The following is a 21,268-nucleotide window of genomic DNA, read 5'->3' as shown; positions in this document are numbered from 1 at the left end:
AATATAAGTCGATCCAAATATAAGATTTGGTACACTTTTTCCTCAAATATAAGATGGGGGGGTGTTAATAGTCATGTCCCCTTCCAGGCTCTGTGCCCTGCTCCCCTCACTCCCTCCTCTGCCAGGCTCTGCACCCAGTCCCAACCCTTCCTGCCTGGCTCTTCACCCAAGCTCCCTCCCTGCCCTTTATCCTGTCCCCCCGTTTCTTCTGATGTCCTGCAGACCTTCATTGGGCCTGCCGTATGTCATGGTGGGCTGGAACAGGAGGTATCTCTGCTGTCCCATCCAACACTGCCAATTTTTTATTACTTTCCTCTCACCTCCCCCCCATGTACATTTTTGAATCCCTAGTGGTCTAGCGGTGTACTGGGCAGGAGCGAGCTTTCTGCGCTCCTGCCCCACACTGAGCCCCTCCCTCTCACTGAGCCCCTCCCTGAATGACCGCTTCGAGTTCTCCCAGTCCATCAGTGCACTGGGCATGAGCAAGCTTTTCTCGCGCTTGCTTGGCACTGAGGTGCTTGCTGAATGGCTGCCACCAGTTTTCACGAATACCGCTGGACCACTAGGGATTCAAAAAGATATGCGGGGGGAGGCGGGAGGTAGGTAAAAAAAAATTGGTAGAGTCTGTCGAGACAGGAGATGGGAAGGATCATTCCTGTCTTGGCCAACTCCCACCAGGCCATATGGCAGGCCCGGCGGAGGCCTGCAACAAGTCGGGGGGGGGGGAGGGAGGGAGTGATGACCCGAATATAAGCTGAAACCCCCATTTTTCAGCCATTTCTTTGCACCAAAAATCTTGGTTTATATTTGAGTATATACAGTAGTACAAAATATTTCCTTACAGTTTCTAGTATGTTTGTAAAATGTCCTGTTCTGATGGGAAAGACTTGTAGGCTTTGTGTAGATCATAGAAAAATAGGCAAGAAAGATGGATAAATACTATCACATGCAAAAGTAATATGGAAATGCAGAAACATAAAATCTGAAATATTTCATGTTAAGCAGGAATGAGCATATGAAAGGAACTTAAGGAACAGCAGAAACTTGAAATGTATTCAGACAGACTAAGGAAGAAAGGAGCACAAATAACTGTTAATCCTGTTTTATTGTTACTTGTTTTAGTTATGCTGGATTCCATTTATTATTGAAACTAATTGTTGATACTGGTATTGTTGACTGAAGGAAACCTAAAGAAGCTGGTGGCATAAAATATAGAGTTCATGAATCAGGTTCTCATGGATGACACAAGACTAACATGTCAAATAACAGCATTGTTGTATTCAATCAAAAGTTGCTGCAGTGATGCAGGCTGCTGCTTATCAGCACCTTGTGAGCATTAATAAAAATGATTGCTTGTGGTTGAGGATAAGTCAAGAAATAAAACAACACAGACTTAAAATAATTTCTTTTGCAGCCTACTGCTAAAGTGTATTTAGGATAAGAGCCAAATGTGATGTAGGTTTAAACTTCTGTGCAGTCAGCTTTTCATACACATGAAATATTTGCTGGCAAGGATTGATGATTCTGCAGTACGTGTTTTTGGTTTTTGGGGGTTTTTTTCCAGGGGAAGGTGAAGTGAGAAATCCTGGAAACTTGCTCTGGGCTCTTTTGACTTTTCAGCTTAATTATAAAACATCCTAAATTGGTTTACAACATGATGTATCTACCCATTTCTATTCCCATCTCCATTTATGAACCAGGCACTGTATCAGAAGTCCTTGGAAAGGGGTGGTGGTGGAGGGGTAAGTTTGGCTGCAGACACTTGACTTTTTGCAGAATTTGGAGTACATGACCATGAATCCCACTTGCAGATGTGATTACGTACTCCCCCGAAATTCGCAGGGGTTCTGTTCCAGGAACACCTGCAAATTTTGAAAAATCGCGAATACGGTTTTTCGTGGGTGAGACTGGAGAGGGCAGCGGGAGAGGCAGGAGAGAGCAGCCGGAGCACCGGCGAGTGAAGGAAATCAAAGCAGCTCCTGATTGGTAAGGCCCGACTTTAGTGCAGGACGAGGCGGTCGGAGCATACAGTGAGTGATTTCCTTCACTCGCTGCTACTCCGGCTGCTCTCTCCTGCCTCTCCTCTTCTGGTCGGCGGTCACAGTCAGAAAATACCACAAATGACTGGGACCGTAAACCACAGACCACGAATGACCGGGAGAACACTGTATTGAACACTGACTGAGAGACCTGCCTCCTTGTCCCTATGAATTCCTTTTCTGTAGCATCCTGGATGCTAACTGGCCTGAGGAGTTGAAGCCAGTTCCAGAAATTAATTATTATTATTATTTTTTTATTATTTATTTATAATTTTATACATTATTCCCAAGCATAAAGATCTTGTACAGTAAGATTGTTTTGAATACAAATAAAGAAAAGGAAAACAAATTACAATACAATATAGAAGATATTAAATATCATAACATTTTCTCTTTATAAAAACAATCTCTAATCCACAATAATTAGATCCAAGACTTCAATAGGGTGAAATAAAACAAAAAGATCATAAGATTAATCTTATACTTAAGAAAATCTAAATGGATGAAATCGTGGGGAGCTAATCATGTACAGTGGTGCCTCGCATAACGGACGCCTCGCACAGCGAACGCTGCGCACAACGAACTTTATGTCTTGATCCGTACAACGAACTTCGTTTCACACAACGAAGTCGCCCGAGCTGCATCCTTCCGCGCAGGCACTGCGCTTAACTGCCTTCTCTCCGCCTGGCTCCCTCTTGCCCCCCCGACTCCACGACACAATCGGGGCAAAAAGGAGCCCAAGCCCTCTTGCCCCGCCGATTCCCCAACTCCCCACACAATATCGGGCCAGGAGGGAGCCCAAGTCCTCCTGGCCACGGCGACCCCCTAACCCCACCCTGCACTACATTACGGGCAGGAGGGATCCCAGGCCCTCCTGCCCTCGACGCAAACCCCCCTCCCCCAACAACCGCCCCCCCCAAGAACCTCTGACCGCCCCCCCAGCCGACCCGCGACCCCCCTGGCCGACCCCCACCCCCCTTCCCCGTACCTTTCTGTAGTTGGCCGGACAGACGGGAGCCAAACCCGCCTGTCCGGCAGGCAGCCAACGACGGAATGAGGCCGGATTGGCCCATCCGTCCCAAAGCTCCGCCTACTGGTGGGGCCTAAGGCGCCTGGGCCAATCAGAATAGGCCCGGGAGCCTTAGGTCCCTCCTGGGGGCGGGGCCTGAGGCACATGGGCCCAACCCGACCATGTGCCTCAGGCCCTGCCCCCAGGAGGGACCTAAGGCTCCCGGGCCTATTCTGATTGGCCCAGGCGCCTTAGGCCCCACCAGTAGGCGGAGCTTTGGGACGGATGGGCCAATCCGGCCTCATTCCGTCGTTGGCTGCCTGCCGGACAGGCGGGTTTGGCTCCCGTCTGTCCGGCCAACTACAGAAAGGTACGGGGAAGGGGGGTGGGGGTGTCGTGGGGGTCGGCCAGGGGGGGCGCGGGTCGGCTGGGGGGGCGGTCGGAGGTTCTTGGGGGGGGGCGGTCGTTGGGGGGAGGGGGGTTTGCGTCGAGGGCAGGAGGGCCTGGGATCCCTCCTGCCCGTAATGTAGTGCGGGGTGGGGTTAGGGGGTCGCCGTGGCCAGGAGGATTTAGGCTCCCTCCTGGCCCGAACAACTAGGGGGGGGGGTCGCCAGGGCCAGGAGGACTTACCGTAAGCACCGTAAGGAGGTAAAGAAGGAGATGTTAGGGCATGTAAAGTAAGGGCATGTAAACAGTACCCGGCGTATAAGACGACCCCCGACTTTGGGGAGGATTTTAAGGTACTGAAAAGTCGTCTTATTCGCCGGCAAATACGGTATGTTTTTAGATGTATCTAAATAAAAATAATAACAAAAAATTTATCTTTTTTTATGTCATCTTAGCATATTTTATGCTACAGAACGAATTATTTTTTTTAACATGTATTGTTATGGGAAAACACGTTTCACATAACGAACTTTTCGCATAACAAACTTGCTCCTGGAACCAATTAAGTTCGTTGTGTGAGGCACCACTGTATTTCTGTTGTTACTTCCATTTTTTCACCTTTCTCAAGACGTTTCAATGCCACAAATTTGGTTAGGTGTGTCGGATCAAAGAAAACATATTTATCAGAACCATAATGAACAATACATTTGCAAGGAAATCTAAGGAAAAATTTCCCTCCCACCAAAATTACACCAGGTTTTAATAACAAAAACTGCTTTCTTCGTTTTTGAGTCTCTTTGGTAACATCAGAAAAAATTTGTACTTTCTGACCCAGGAACTCTTTAGTTCTATTTTTAAAGAACATTTTCATAATCCAGTTATTGTCTGGCATCAATGTCGCAGGTTTAACTAATTCTTTCATTGAACTTTCCAATAATGTAGTAATATCCAATTTTGATTCCTGTTGTCCCTCGTTGATCAATTGCTGGTCCAATTTTCTATCAGGCAGGTAAAATACTTGTGTAAATGGTGGAATTAATTCTTCTGAAACTGAGAAAATCTCCAAGAAGTATTTTTTTAACATTTCCCTAGGAGACATAGAAGATATCCTGGGGAAATTTAGGAACCACAAATTATTGGCTCGTTGGCCATTTTCAATCATTTCCAGTTTCATCCTGATATTTGTACTATCTCTAATCATGGTTTCTTGTACTTGTTTGACCCCTACTATCTCATTTTTATTTTTATCTGAGGTAGCTTTAACTATAGTAAATTCTGATTGCATTTGAGTCAATTTTTGTTCCTGCTTATCAACTTTCATTTCTAGTGCTTTAAGTTGTGGATTCAATGAATTTCCCAGTTTGACTACTAAGTCCCATAGAGACTCCATTGTAATTTCAGTGGGTTTTTCAACCAAAAAGAAGGGAGTCTCACCTGCCATACTTGTAGGAATCGAGTCTTGTTGTATCTCCCTTTCCTTTGATGTTCCAGCCGCAGAATATCTCTCCAGACTTAAAAAGTCTTTTGATAGATCCATTACATCGCTCGAAGATGAACCAGCCTCCTGGGCTACCGGCACTGCCTCTATGGACATGCCTTGTGCCTGCGGCGAGCTAGTATGCTGCGGTTGGGGGGGAGTATCTCTTACTTCCGGGCTCAGCGTGACCTCTAGCCCCTGGATTCTAGCGGCGTCACCCCATACCGCCAAGTCCTGCGGGCGATTCCCCGAAGTTGCCGGCTCCCTCTGAAGCCACGTCAAGAGGCGCTCAATAGTGAGAGGAGGAGGAATTACAGAGCGCCGCGAGGCTCCGGCGGCACTTCTCCCTCTCCTCTTAGGCATGAGGAAACCTTCAGAGCAAGCTGAATAACCAGAAAAGGTAAATTGTAAAATCTACCGAACGCTCAGGAGACGCTCCGAAATTCAACCACTCGCGGCCATCTTGGATCCTGTTAACTCTCTCTCTCTTAAACCATCAGGCAAATTCACTTTCATGGGGAGACAACCACCACATGTGCTGCTTTGCTCTTAGCCCTTCTATCAGCCTCTCTGAAGTCAACAGTCCAAATTCGGGCTACTCCAATAATCAAATCCCCATTCCAAGCACTGTTACTCTTTTACTGCTCACCCTTGGACATGGAAAATTCAGCCAGCGGGCTGTGCTGTGAACTCTTTCTGTAGATGACTCTCATCAAACCTGTGGCAGAGATGTTCCAGTGCCAAGATCCGTAGAAGGGCTACCTTATGCTCTTTTACAGCCACATCTGTGTTACAGAGATGCACTCATCCACTACCAATCTGCAAAAGGACTGACCGGCGTGAAGCACCCAAAATTAATTATTAATGATTTGCTATGGATATTTGTTATTTGTTGCTGATTATTTCTTGATAACCTTTTCCTTGATATTAGAATAAACTTGCTTTTTAAAAATTTTTGATGAAAGTTATTGATTGGGCGGGGAGGGTTATGGGATCTGAATTAGAGTTTAATAGGATATTAAGGGCTCCTTTTACAAAGCCGCGTTAGTGGTTTAACGTGCAGAGTAGCGCACGCTAATTTGTCGGCTGCGCTAGCTGCTACCGCCTCCTCTTGAGCAGGCAGTAGTTTTTTGGCTAGCTTGAGGGTTAGCGTGCGCTAAAAAGTTACATGCGATAAAGCCGCTAACGTGGCTTCGTAAAAGGAGCCCTAAGTGATGTATTTAAGTATAAATTGATGTTATATGTTGTTGCACTAATTGTAAGTTTTAAAAATGAATAAAGAATATAAAAAAAAATAAAAAATTTGCTTTGGCCACAAACTTAACCACATGATGTGAAACAAACAAAATCAGGCCAAAATAGATGGCTTTTTGAACAGAAATATTTTTTTCTCCTTTTTTTTTTTTTCTTATTTGCTTTGAGATTTATACCAGTCATGAGTTGGGACTTTAAAAGAAAAATGTTATCTTTCCTTCCACTCTCATTTCCTCAAACTATGAACTAGTTTCTGTACTTGCTGTTTTGCCCACAGGAGGTAGCCAGTAAGATTCTTATCAAATTCAGTTTTTAATAAAAAATAATTTGAAAGTAAACTTGAAAGACTTAATTTATTTGTAAAAATCTGATTTACTTGAGTTAAGTTAGTTGCTAAAATTCAATTTGTAGAGCATAGGAGAAGCAAGATTAGAGGTCTTATATTGGTTGACTTTACTATAAAATTAACACATAATGCAGTTGCTATTTAGAAGCTGAGTGATGAATACATTAAGAAAGAATTCTGTGATGTTTCACCATCCATCCAAGTGTGATAATTTGAGTTTTATCTACTTGTGAAATTGTTGAAATTTCACGGGCTTGTTTGGAAGTAATTGAGTCATAAATCATTAATAACGATATACTATAACTGTCTAGAATTAATTTTTAAGTCTTACATGCTACATTCATAATTTGGAAGTGAATTAAGTAGATGCATGCCCACATTGAGGCTAATTTTATAATAGGCTACTAATGAGCCAGTTCAGTAGGGCATTAAGTTTTGTGCACAGACAAACTTGGCTTTTGTGCACAATTTTTTGTGTAATCTGTGTAAATAGAATAGCCTAATGGTTAGTGCAGCAGGCTTTGATCCTGATAAACTGGGTTTGAATCCCACTGCAACTCCTTGTAACCTTGGGCAAGTCACTTTAACTCTTCATTGTCCCAGGTTTGAAACTTAGATTGTGTACCCACTGGGCACAAAGAAGGTAGCTGCATAAAATGTGTACACGGACGCATACATCTAGTAGCACTATAGAAATAAATAGTCATAGAAACAAGTCTTGTTCACAAGCTGCAGTAGTTATGCATACAAGGCCTTGGGTAGACAACACACAGCATACTTAAAGACATGGCAATGAAGCTATTAGCTATGCACAGTGCTGGGATTTGACACGAGGCTGGAGAAGGAGGAAAATTTTCTATGCAATATAGTACTGAAAAAAATATTTTCTAGATGTAGAAATGAAAATGTTTGGCCAGTTTGTCCTTTGCTATTTTTAGAAAAATATGTGTCCAAAACACTTGATTATGTTTCACACACTCCCATGTTCTATTGTTGTTGTTGTTGTTTTTAATTTAGAAGAATCTGTTCATCTAAACATAATTATAAAAAGCCAGGAAAATTTTTATATGATAACATTCTGGATTGAGGATATCCTTCTGCTACTGTGGAATCTTCATACAAGGAAATCTTTATTCATGAATGAAGGCTTGTTATTTGCTTCTATCATGAAGACATCTTTGAGCATAGAGGAAGTCTTCACATTTGTTTCAAGATATTCATATCTGTCACATATCAATGCTATCCATAACCAGTGGTAAAAACCATTCCTTATCATTATATTCATGCTTTATGGATAAAAGGCTGATAATTACTTATCATCAAGATAAGAGTTTTTAAGAAAAACTATGACCATCTGGTATATATATATACATTATATCTAAGAGCAATCAGTCTTTTCCCTTCAAGGCTCAGGGGTTCGCGGCTTTATAAATCAGTGTTGGTTTTATCATAAGGCCTACTGCATTTACACAAAACAGCATGTTTAGTCTATCCCCTGCAGCCTTGAAACCTGGTGCTGGCTTATCCTCTTTGCAAATGAAAGTCCTCTGTGGCATTCTCTTCCAAAATAGAGCCGTTTCATTGGCATTGAATGCCTGCTCAGGTTCATATCTCTTCTGTTCAATAATTTTCTTAAAGGTGTCAGGAAACTCTTTAGCTGCCTCTTGGTTGGCTGATGCTGCTTCTCCTTTCACTTTCACATTATGTAGGCCGTGCCTTTGCTGGAATTTATCAAACCATCCTTTACTGACAAGAAGTCCATGAATTGCGACAATCCACCTTTCCTTTTCTTCAAGCTATCATACAAAGACGTTGCCTTTGCTCTTATCAACACAGAGTCTACAGGAATTCTCTTGTAGCAAACCTGTACCCACAGTTTCCATATGAGAGAGATTGGTATCTCGCACAACTTGTAAGGTCTTTGCAGCTGCTGGAGTAGCTGCAGCAACAGCTTCACAGATTGGTTTTTCCTTCTTTATGTACCTAACGGTAGATTCATTAATGTCATGCCGAACAACAGCGGAGCAACAGCGGAGGCTGACTTAACTCTATGTAGCCTATCCAATAATTCAACCTTTTCGGGTAAGGTCTTCACTTTTTTTTCCCTCTTGGAAGCACTTTCGGTAGCACTTGAAGTCTTTCGTTTGGTAGCCATACTGCGAATAAGGTGGGAGACCTGACCTGTTCCTGAAGGAGAGGCAATACCGAAGGAAGAATTCAGCTTTGTGGCAAATATTGCACTATTTGATTAGTGACACAGCAAGAAAAACATAATTTAAAAAAAAATGTTTTTACAAAGGAACCTTAAAAGAAGTCTCTTAGCAGCAATTTTCAGTGAAACATCACTCCTGACTTTTGCTTACCTTGTTGCAGCTTTTATTTTTGCTCTTAATTATTTATCCTTAATTAGAAGATGATCCATAGCAGCTTCAGGGTATTAACAAAGCCATCTTAAGTTATGTAGGAATACGTTTGCATTTTTTAAATTTATGCTTTGCTTTTTTTAAATTGTATGTTGTTTTAGTTGTCTCACTGAAACCGGCATCAGAATTATACAAGTCAATTACTGTATATTAAGTTGCCTAAGAATGGATAAACAATATCAGAAAAGCTTCAGAAACTGGGTTGGGCTTGGAATACCAGCCAAGACACCCCTTCATCCCCCATCATAATCATGCAAGGATTCACTCAGCTGGATGCAAGGAAACCGGACATAGTTGAGAAAAGAGAAAAACATAGTAAAAGAGAAAAACAGCAGAACAGCATCGATCATAGATACGTCAGTCCCTAGTGATTACTCTCTGAATTGTGTGAAGAAAAAGATCATCAAATTACCAAGAAAAGCAATGCAAGACAAAGAAAATGTGCAAGAAAGATATGGAAATATTATCTTACCATCATTTTATGTGTCAGAGGCTTGATTAAAAAGAATTTCTAAGGACACCTGGATAATTTTCCTATAGATGTTACACCTTTTGAACCCCAGAGAGAGGTTCTCTTTTTGCAAGGCAGTTTCAAAGTAGAGGAGGGGTGTGCCGGGATACCAGTCATACTTTTCTGGATGGGCTATTTGGCCTTTATCTGTCATTTTTCTGTGTTTCTATTCTTAGGGGAAGAGGAGATAGTGGTTGCTGTGATGGGCAGACTGGATGGGCCATTTGGCCTTTATCTGCTGTCATGTTTCTATGTCATGACGCAAGTACTACGAATGTTAGGGTAAATCTGAGAAACAGATAGATTCAACATACTGTGACATGAGTGAAATTCATTACTGTCATGAAATGGACAAAACCAGCCCATTTGGACACATTGCTCCACCCCAGACCAGATTCAGAATTTAGTATTCATACAACCCCAGCAGCTTCTCTCACCATGTAGTTTGTCGGAAATGCTTTCGTTTGCAGTTTTCATGGTTTGGATCTCAAAATGCAACTCACTACATTTTTGTATGACATCAGTAATGGATTGCATGACTCCTGATGCAGGTATCACTGCCAAAACATGGCTGTATTGAGTCAGTTTTTGAGTGTAATTTCTTATTCCAGAACACTTGTAGTTGAGTGAAGTAAAGTGATACCTTGGAATCTGAACTTATCCGTTCCAGAACCCCGTTGGAGTTCCAAAGCGTTCGAGTTCCAAGACAATTTTTCCTATTGAAAATAATAGAAACTGGATTAATCCATTCCTGGGTCCCACAACTCAAATTTTAACAGGAAATTCACTGGATTTTAAGGTAAAGTATTAACAAATATTCCAAAGCAGCATTCAGATTCTGGGGCACAAACACACATTCAATGTGCAGGGTGTTCGGATTCCAAAGCAGAGTTTGGATTCCATGACAAAATTTACTACAAAAAAAAGTTTGGATTCCAAGTCGTTCGAGTTCTGGGGCGTTCGGATTCCGAGGTGCCACTGTACATTTCATTTACAATACAATTTTACTATACTTGGTTCTTGACTCTCTTTTGGGATTTTATCCTCACCATTCTGTTTCTCTAAATAATGAGCACCCCTTTTCCAGTGAAATGTTCTTATGATGTCAGAAGAGTTATTGAGCATTGGGGAGATATTTGTAATTTAAGCTGTTAGTGAAACACTACCAAAATTAAAGAATGGATAGAAACCTCAGGGTCACAAGGAGCAACATGGGATTTGGACCCACCACCTTAGGATGCTGTAGCTATAGCCACTACACCACTGTGGAGTGTGTGGTATAGTGATTAGAGCTATAGCCTCAGTACCCTGAGGTTGTGGGTTCAGAGCCCATGCTTGTGACCCTGGGCAAGTTACTTGATCGCCCATTGCCCCAAGTACGTTAGATAAGAGTATGAGCCCAGATAGGGAAAAATGCTTGAATACGTGTAGGCTATAAGTGGTATATAAATACTAAAATAAATATGTTCCCTGTTCCCCTTTCCTCCAACTTTGTGAATGATCTCCTGTCACCTCATCCTGTTGCTGCTGCCGTGCCACTTTTTTAGGCTCACATAGCCCAGAGCCCATTTCTACCTCCTGTGGGATATAATGGGGAATATATCCCTTCTCAGTTCAATCCCTGATCATGGCCCCTCTCAATACCAGAGCTGCTGAGAGTAAGTAAGTTGTACAAGGGAGATTTCCAGTTCATGGGATTCCATGTTTTCACATCCTCCCCCCCCTTTCCCCGTCCTTCCAAAGAGGTACCTTATTTATTCCTGTGCCTGCAAGGTTGGAAGAAAAGATCAGAGACCCATAACTGACCCATCTCAATTAACAATATACAAAAAAAAAAGAAAAAAAAAGAAACCTCAAACGTTATATAACCAAAACAAGAACAGGTTTCTGAACACAACTGTGATCAAATCGAGAGGAAAAGACCTCAGATTCCTGCACCAACATAGAATATGAATTCAAAGTGGTTTAAGCAGAGACAGGTTTTCTTTCATAGGTTAAAAACCTCTCTTAGCTGATTGAAAAAATACTTATAGCAAGTGAATTATGCACTATATAATTGCTCAAACGGTCAGCTGTGAATTAACTAATGCACTTATCTAAGCTCAAATGATGTCATATATCAGCTGATAATACCAGTGAAAAGCACTACTGAATTCCAAAGAATGCTACTGAATTCAGCGCCATTTTTGATATGCAGTAGCAGTTAAACTGAACGCAGTGAGTACTATTTCTATTTAATTATTTAACAACTGTTTAGTTCAGGGGTAGGGAACTCCGGTCCTTGAGAGCCGTATTCCAGTCGGGTTTTCAGGATTTTCCCAATAAATATGCATGAGATCTATTTGCATGTACAGCTTTCAATGCATATTCATTAGGGGAATCCTGAAAACCCGACTAGAATACGGCTCTCGAGGACTGGAGTTCCCTACCCCTGGTTTAGTTCATACGTAGTGTGTGACTGCACTTTTTTCTTTGCAGTTTTCAAAAAAGTCCCCCGACGAAGCCAAACAACTTGGCGAAACAGGTCCCTTCGGGCTCTTATCAGCACCAAAGATAAGTGCATTAATTTATTTACAGCTGACCGTTTGAGCAATTATATAATGCATAATTCACTTGCTATAAGTATTTTTTCAATCAGCTAAGAGAGGTTTTTGACCTATGAAAGAAAACCTGTCCCTGCTTAAACCACTTTGAATTCATATTCTGTGTTGATGCAAGAATCTGAGGTCTTTCCCTCTCGATTATTATTTGATCACAGTTATGTTCAGAAACCTGTTCTTGTTTTGGTAATTTAAGCTTTTGACATACTGCTGAGCAGTTGAATCTTTTCTGTTTATGAAAATGAGTGTTGTTTTATTACAGGTATATTTTAATGAGGCATTTTCAGATCTGTTTAATAAATGCACTTAAAATAATTTAAGGTCATTGTAAGGTTGTTTATATTCTGATCCGTACATATGGGGTGCAGGGAGCAGACTGGCAAAAGCCATTATGCCATCTAGGGCAACTAAGTGGTGTAGAAATCTTGTTAACAGCTGATTCCTTTAGTTTGTCCCCAGGAACATTTGCTCCAGAGTTAAGGAACCAGTACTCTCAGTAAAAAGTTAATTACGCTACTGGAATTGTATTTAACATTTGCCACCTGTTGAATCTGGAAAGTTAATACAAACTGCCTTAAATCTTTTGTGTTATAGTACATTGTATTTTTTAATAGATTTATTTGGTAATGAAGTTCATTTTATGACATGTTACGCCTCATGTTTTATGGCATTGTGTCAAACTACAATCCTGGAGGTATGCAAATCAGTCAGGTTTTCATATACGAATAATTGAATATTCACAGTTGTTAATGAACACATTTAATACATATTCATGAGGGTTATCCTGAAAACCAGGCTGGTTGTGGACTAATAGGATTATAGTTTGACAACCCTTTTTTTGTGCACTAAGGCCCATATGTTCAAAACTCACCATGAGTTTAATGATCCATGCTAAACCAATTTTAATTGGCTTCAGCTATCAATTTCCATGGTTAATCATGGTCTTTTCCATGGTTTGTAGCAACCTCCAATAATTGTATGTAAATGGATTACAATGAGCTCATCAATATTAAAATGAGTGCTTCAATTGATGCCCAGATAATGCACAAAATGAAGACTCAGCCTTTAGTGTTTCAAATTTAGCGACAGGTCAGGAGTGCCTGTAGCATTGAAACTTGGTTTGCAAGCGTTTTGCAAGACAAGCAAAACATTTTATAAAATTTTAATTTGATATACAAGTAATGTCTTGCAATAGAAGTACATACTGTATACATCATCACAACTGAGCCGATGGTTCTTCTCTCTCTGAAGCTGCGAGAGTGTAGTGACTGTTCTAAACGAACGAAGTCTTGCAATACAAGTATGTATAGTATTTTGTATTAAAAATTTGGGGTTGTGGAACAAATCGTCTGAGTTTCCATTATTTCGTATGGGGAAATTCGCTTTTATATATGAGTGCTTTGGATTACAAGCATGCTTATGGAACAAATTATGCTCGCAAACCAAGGCTTTACTATATATCTTACATTTTCACATTTCCATGGTTTGTTGTTAGTTCTCCACCCTAACCCTCTTATGACATGCACCAATGATGCACTACAAAAAGGGCACACCTGTAATTGATACTCATGCAACCCGGCAACATAGCTATTCTGTGCATTTGTTAGTTGCTTTCTCCTGACTGGATTCGGGATTATGGCAGAACTCTGCAAAACTCATTTGCATGCACAGTTGTTTGAACATCAATCACTGTTTTCAAATCGGACAATTTACTATCACCACAGCGGTCCACAGGATTTTAACGACAATTTTAGAGCATCTGGCTTTGAGTCACTGGAATTGCAATTAACTTGTGTTAATTGCCAAAATAATACATTAACACAGCTTAGTAAATAGGGACTTTTAGTAGAATCTGGAAGTTGTAGAATTCGGTGCAATACTTTGCTATGTCAGATTGCTTTTTCACTGTGCATAATCTAAATTTTAAGCAAAGGAGAAACTTAAAGAGAACTCGGGTAGTCTTACTCTGATTGTGTTTTTATAGTTAGGAATAGTCTGTAATTGAACCAAGGTGCTATGGTGTGGATCCTAGCACTGGATGAACTATAATTTGATTTAGATAACACTTACTATTGGCATGTGGTAGTTCTAATTATATGGAATTTATTTACCTATTCAGAGAGAACTACTGTGAATTTTTTAAATTCAAGTATTTCTTCTGAATTTACAGCATTTGTTTATTTTAATATTGGCAGCCTGCTGTTGTAGTCATCAACACCTTTAATCATGAAACTTAATTTAGATTTGATGATTACAATAGTGTTCTCACCAAAGAAATTGAACTTTTTATTCCTGCATGCTTTGGCAAACTAATAATTGTATTTATGTGTCCTCTTAACACAAATTTTTGAAGAGAAAAAAACTTCAGTGTTATATTTGTTAATATAGTATGACTTGCAATGCACTGAGGGGACAGCATAGAACAATATAGATTTCTAAACAACCAGCAAATCATGCAGGCTGTTAAAAATAAAGGGTTCCTTGGAAAAACTGAACTTTTATTTCAGGTTGGTTAATTTTGGTTTTTCTTACATGCCAGGTTTCTTACATTGCTAACAACTGAATCCAAAATGGACTCATAATACTGCTTATACTAATTTTTGAACAGTCAGTTTCCTTTTGGTAGCTACCACTTTGAAATTTCTCCTCCCCCCAAAAAATTCATATTTTTTATACTATTGTCCCCTAGACTATAAAATGTTAAAACAAATGAATGAATCAATCATACTTACCCCCTTTTTATGAAGCTGCATTAGCATTTTTTATCACCAGCTGTGGTGGTTAAAGCTCCAATGCTCATAGAATTCCTATGAGTGTCGGAACTTTTACCACCACAGCCGGTGATAAAAAAAACACACAAAATGCTAATGTGGCTTCATAAAAAGGGAGGGGGGGTTACTTGTTAAAATCACTCATGAAAAGAAAAAGCTAATAATGAAATTTCATTGTTCATGGGAGATCAAATTAACGCCCCCCCTCCACTTTTACAAAATCGCACAAAAGGTTTTTAGCGCCAGACAGAACGCCAAATGCTCTGCACTGCTCCGACAGTCATAGAATTCCTATGAGCGTCAGAGAAGCGCAGAGCATTCAGTGCACTGGCTGGCGCTAAAACCTCTTGTATGGTTTTGTAAGAGGGGGAGGGGTAAATAAAAGATCATCCATGGTACTATAATAGTGATAGAAATTGTATCATTGTCCATAGGTTTATAAATTAAATGTGCATGTGCAAGTTATTTTAACTTTTCTGTAAAGATCTTATTCCTCTCCATACTGAGATACTGAGACAGGATTGCAGAAGTTTTTAATTAAGCAGTCTCCATTTTTTTTTTTTATACTGCTCTGCCATACTGCAAGTGAACAAGCAGTTTGCTTTGGCTAGCTCATTACATAGACATAATCATATCCATTCATTTTGGTATTTGTTTTGATTGACAAGTAATGAAATCTGTAATGTTATTCTAATTAAACAATGTTCCCCTATCAACAGTGCTGTTATTTGGTCTTCTGAATAAACAGCTTATATTTATGCTGCTGTGCTAGTACTTTTGGTTAGATAGTTTTTTATTAGAAGTATGTATTTGTTATATAGAATGTTAGCTTCCTGGGAGAGAATGACACAGTGACAAAATTGATCACCGTTCCCATCCCCGTAGATAACTATCCCATGTTATTTTTAGTGTCTATCTCAACCTCAGTCCTTCTACACCACATTCTTCAACGCAAGGCTTGATGGTCAGTGGTTGTGACCATTCTTACTGTGATTCTTCCCTCTTTCCTTAAAAAATGACATGGAGATGGTTTCCCACGGTTATCCGCGGGGATGGGAACTGTGATCAATTTTGTCACCATGTCATTCTCTACTTCCTGGATCCCATTGTTCTTAACATTATTAAAATACAATCAACAACTTCTGTTATCTTATGTATTTAAGGTCATTTCCATTAATACAGGTTTAGGGAAAATGGATAACTTTAGCCTAGGGAAGGGCAATCTGTGGCCTATGGGCCAAATGTGGACCACCATTGAATATTATGTGGCTCTTGAGACCATGGCAAGTATACACAGAAAATTATATTAACCGGAGTTTTGACCATTTTAAACACTATTTCTTTATGTCCACCTACCAGCAGCTACATTTTTTTTGCATGGTGAATCGATTAAGGCAGGCCCTATAAATCTCTGTGTGCTCTCCTTTCAGGCTTCTCATTTACTCCTACAGTAGTGGCCATTTTGGATTCTTGTAGTGCTTATTCCCTTTCTGAATTAACTTCTATTGCCTCTATTTCTGTGGGGCCATCTGCTTCAGCATATCCTCCTTCATGTATTTTTTTCTTCTATCTGTGCAGGTACCTTTTCCCCCTTGAATTTATTAATGCACCAGGCATATTTGATGAACATAAGAATTGCCACTGCTGGGTCAGACCAGTGGTCCATCGTGCCTAGCAGTCCACTCACGCGGCGGCCCACAGGTCAAAGACCAGTGCTCTAAATGAGCCCAGCCTCACCTGCGTATGTTCCAATTTAGCAGGAACTTGTCCAACTTTGTCTTGAATCCCTGTAGGGTGTTTTCCCCTATAACAGACTCCAGAAGAGCGTTCCATTTTCTACCACTCTCTGGGTGAAGAAGAATTTCCTTACGTTTGTACGGAATCTATCCCCTTTCAACTTTAGAGAGTGCCCTCTCATTCTCCCTACCTTGGAGAGGGTGAACAATCTGTCTTTATCTGCTAAGTCTATTACCTTCAGTTTTTGAATGTTTCGATCATGTCCCCTCTCAGTCTCCTCTTTTCAATGGAGAAGAGGCCCAGTTTCTCCAATCTCTCACTGTACGGCAACTCCTCCAACCCTTTAACCATTTTAGTCGCTCTTCTCTGGACTCTTTCAAGTAGTACCGTGTCCTTCTTCATGTACGGCGACCAGTGCTGGGCGCAGTACTCCAGGTGAGGGCGCACTATGGCCTGGTACAGCAGCATGATAACCTTCTCCGATCTTTATCATTCCTAGTATTCTGTTCGCTCTTTTCACTGCCACGGTGCATTGCGTGGATGGTTTCATCGACTTGTCGATCAGAACTCCCAAGTACTGCCCCGGACATCCTGTATTCGTGCATGAGATTTTTGTTACCGACATGCATCACTTTACACTTATCCACGTTGAACCTCATTTGCATTGTCTTTTCTTCTTCAAACTCCTCTCCATTAGTAGGGTCCTTCCACATCTAAGAAACGGAGATAGGATACAGTTGTGGAGATAAGCCCTGCCTCCCCTTTTCACCCCCTGTTTCAGAAGGGGGCTTGTCAATAAGGTCAGTATCCTATCCTTTGCCAGAGGCTCAGGAGGAGTGGAAATTGTCCTTGGAGGAGGTGAATTATCCCTCAGCAGAATATTTCACTGAGAGGAATTTCCCTTCTTTATTACTAAGGCTCTGGAGGTCCTAAATATTTTAGATTCATCTTTCTGCAGCAGCCAATCCAATAATGGATAGTATCAAGGAGCCCCCGCGCTCCTTCCTGGTGTATGAGGCAATGCAGATAGGATGGTATAATAAACAATAAAATATCCAATGATTTGGAAGTATATTATCCTCAGTTAATTGATGTTGTCTTCAGCTTAGGAAAGTAGTTTTGCAATATGCAAATTAGGTGCTTACCTTTCGTATATATTTTTTCTTGCAGTTGATTGCAATCTATGATGAACAAGGGCCTTATCAAAAGCCTGAGAGCATCAGTGGTAACATAACAGAAAGACTGAGTCCAGAATCATTTGAGACGGAGGTAGCAGCCCAACTAGCAGCCTTTCAACCAATTACTGGAGAGATTGAAGTCACACCTTCTGCTCTTAAACTAGGTATGTCATTAATCATTTTATTTATGCTTCTTGTACTGACAAGCTTTTATTTCTTAAACTTGAATGTGAGCAAAACTTTGGTTAATGGAAAATCTTGTTAATAAATAAGTTTATTTTCAATATTAGAGCATATCTTCTTTTATTTGTTAAAATTTGTGCTATTACTACTGCTTGAACCTAGTGGTTAGTACAGCAGCCTGAGAATCTGGGTTCGATTCCCATTGTAACTCGTTGCAACTCTGGGCAAGCCTCTATTGCCCCAAATACAAAATAAGTACCTAGAGATGTAGGTCACCATGACTATTACTGCACAATATGTGTTTGTGTGTGTGTCCACCAACATAGAGATCAATGCGTCACTAATGCCAATGTGTGACAGGGCATAGCCACAGTAGAGTAGTGTTAACGTTCGTGACACGCTGATCTCCACACCAGCAAATGCCACACAGTAAACACACACACATTGTGCACTGTAATAGTTATGTGCCAAACCCAGGCCTATTCTACGTAAGGACAAGGAGAACTCCAGTGTATATAATATGTAAACTACTTTGATTGTAACCACTGAAATGCAATATATCAAGTTCCTTTCCCTTGAACTTCTATTATGTAGACCAGGGGTGTCCATACTTTTTTGGCTTGCGAGCTACTTTTAAAATATCCGGTCAAAATGATCTACCAACAATAAAATTTAAAAAAAACACAAAACACACTGTATGCAGAGAAAATCTTAATTATCATTTGTATTCGGGGGGGGGGGGGGGTTTCCGAGGTCAAGGCAGATGACTTTAAAATATGCAATGTCACCTCAGTAGCAATTATACAAAAATAGACAAATATATCCCCTCCCCTTTTACTAAACCGCGATAGCAGTTTTTAGCACAGGGAGCTGCGCTGAATGCCCCTCGCAGCTCCCGATGCTCATAGGCTCCCTGCGCTAAAAAGCACTATTGTGGTTTAGTAAAAGGGGGCCATAGTGCAAAATATAGACAGCAGATATAAATTCTCAAAACAGACATATTTTGATCACTAAATTGAAAATAAAATCATTTTTCCTACCTTTTTGTCTGGTGATTTCATGAGTCTCGGGTTTCACTTCCTTCTTCTGCAAATCCAATATTTCTTTCTTTCTATCCCTTCCCCTGTTCTTTTTGTCTCTTTCTTTCTCTCTCCCCCTGCCTCCTCTTTATTTCTGTCTTTCTTTCTCTCTCCCCCTGCCTGCCTGTATTTTTTCCTCTCTCCCCCTGCTCTCCCCAAACCATCACGCCGATTTCTGTACTTCCCTGATTCTTTCTCCTTGCCCCCCCAAGCCACCATACCAATTTCTCCCTGCTTCCCTGAGCCAGGCCTGGCACGTTCAAGCACCGGAGAGGAAGTTCCAGGCCAGCCAGGCAGCGATTGGTTGGCCCAGAACTTCCTCTACGATGTCAGAATTGACGTCAGAGGTGAAGACTTGTGGGTCCGGCGCTTGTATGCGCCTAGCCTGGCTTGGGGAGGCAGGAAGAACAAGATTGCTAAGGCAACACGATCGACTCGCGTTACCTTTACAATCTACTGGTCGATCACGATCGATCATTTGGGCGCCCCTGATAGACACTAGCGTTCCAAATGTAGACGTCTCATCCTTATTTAAAATGTTGATGAAAAACATTGAGGTTGATATTCATAAGGACTTACATGGTCTGCATCAGGTGCTAACTATGTAAGTCAGGGGTGCCCAATACGTCGATCGCGATCAACCAGTAGCTCAGGAAGGCAACGTGAATCGATCGCGGAGCCCATCCCGGGCTCTGTGATAGACTCGTGTTGCCGGCCTGATCTATGGGCCGATCAGCCTTCCTCTCCAGTGTTCTCCCTAGGGCCTTTTAGCTGGGCGGTCCGCCCAGCTGTCATCTGCCGCTGCTGAACATTAAAAAAACCCCAAAAAAACCAGCTTGGAGATTTCAGCCCATAGCCAACTTATGCTCCGGGCTCTAACGTGTGCGTGCCGGCTTCTCTTCTCTTCCCTCCGAAACCGGAAGTTATGTCCAGGGGGGGGAGAAGGGAAGCCGGCACGCACATGTTGAGAGCCCTGAATCAAGCGTTCGCTACGGGCTAATGCGGGAGACAAGTTAGTGAAGCATTTGTTCTTCTTCCTGCCGGGTCCTGCCTACTTTCCGTTTCCACGAAGGCAGGACCCGGCAGCATTTCCCCCAATAGGTTTATCACGATCTTGGGCTGATCAGCCTTCCTCTTCCCGACGGCAGAATTGACATTGGGGAGAGGAATGCTGGTTGGCCAAAGCAGGGAGAGCTTGGGGCCTGTTATTGGTAGCGTTTGGGTTCTGGTCCCCGATGGTAATGGCAGTGGCAGTGGCTTGGGGGAGGGCAGGGAGAAAGAAAGAAAAAGGGCAGGCAGGGAGACAGAAGGAAAGAAGAGAAACAGAAAAAAAAGAAAGGGAGGCAGAGAGAAAGAAAGGGCAGGGAAGAGGAAGGAAAAGTTGGGGGAAGGAATGAGGTCTGGAGGAGAGGAAGCATACAGGCTAAAAGAAGGGAAGAAAGATTGTATACACAGTCAGAAGAAGAAAGTGCAACCAGAGACTCATGAAATCACCAGACAAGGTAGGAAAAATGATTTTATTTTAAATTTAGTGATCAAAATGTGTCTGAATTTATATCTGCTGTCTATATTTTACACTAAGGTCCCCTTTTACTAAACCGCAATAGAGGTTTTTAGCGCAGGGAGCCTATGAGTGTCGAGAGCAGCGCTGGACATTCAGCGCAGCATCCTGCGCTAAAAACTGCTATCGTGGTTTAGTAAAAAGGGAAGGGGGTATATTTGTCTATTTTTGTATGGTTGTTACTGAGGTGATAGTGCATAGAGTCATCTGCTTTGATCTCTTTGAAAAACCCTGGAATAGGAATGATAATTAACATATTCTATGCGTACAGTGTGCTTTATGGTTTTTTTTTAATTATTTTATTGTTGGTAGATCATTTTGACTTGGTCATTTAAAAAGTAGCTCGCAAGCCCAAAAAGTGTGGGCACCCCTGATGTAAGTCATTAAATTAAAAACAAAAACAAACAAAAGCCTTCTTGCCAGTTTAAAGATAATTTTAGCTGGACAATTTGATCTCTGCCCAAAATAAATTAATACAGGAAAAGGAGGGGTAAGATGTTCTGTGGACAGGGTTCAAAGTTTATCCAGATAACACTGACATTAGCTGCAGATATCATAGGCCTGACATATCTGGATAAGCTAGCCACATATCTTTAGCCTGCAGTATTTTTTTTAACTTAAATTTTTTTTATTGAATATGTCAATTTAAAGGGGCTGAGGAATCTTCTTATCTGACCAAATATTAGGCATAAACATATATGACTTAAATTGCC

The 21,268-nt window shown here is 41.2% G+C and overlaps 1 protein-coding gene and 1 long non-coding RNA gene across 5 annotated transcripts in view; one reads left to right on the top strand and one right to left on the bottom strand.

Annotated features, from left to right (window-relative positions):
- The window catches only part of PARD3B (par-3 family cell polarity regulator beta), a 1,834,390-nt gene that overhangs the window by 431,287 nt on the left and 1,381,835 nt on the right, over window positions 1-21,268 (top strand). For all 4 annotated transcript variants that reach the window (XM_033945029.1, XM_033945028.1, XM_033945030.1 and 1 more), the window contains one exon: window positions 17,725-17,896. In XM_033945029.1, the coding sequence (XP_033800920.1) occupies window positions 17,725-17,896 (172 nt within the window). The remainder of the gene's footprint in view (window positions 1-17,724; window positions 17,897-21,268) is intronic.
- Window positions 1-21,268, bottom strand: part of LOC117360742 — a 121,240-nt gene that overhangs the window by 30,261 nt on the left and 69,711 nt on the right. The gene's annotated exons all lie outside the window — the stretch shown is intronic.

The sequence above is a fragment of the Geotrypetes seraphini genome, chromosome 5 (genome assembly GCF_902459505.1).
Source record: "Geotrypetes seraphini chromosome 5, aGeoSer1.1, whole genome shotgun sequence".
In the NCBI taxonomy this organism is placed as follows: Eukaryota; Metazoa; Chordata; class Amphibia; order Gymnophiona; family Dermophiidae; genus Geotrypetes; species Geotrypetes seraphini.
This window is presented reverse-complemented; position numbering and strand designations above follow the sequence as displayed.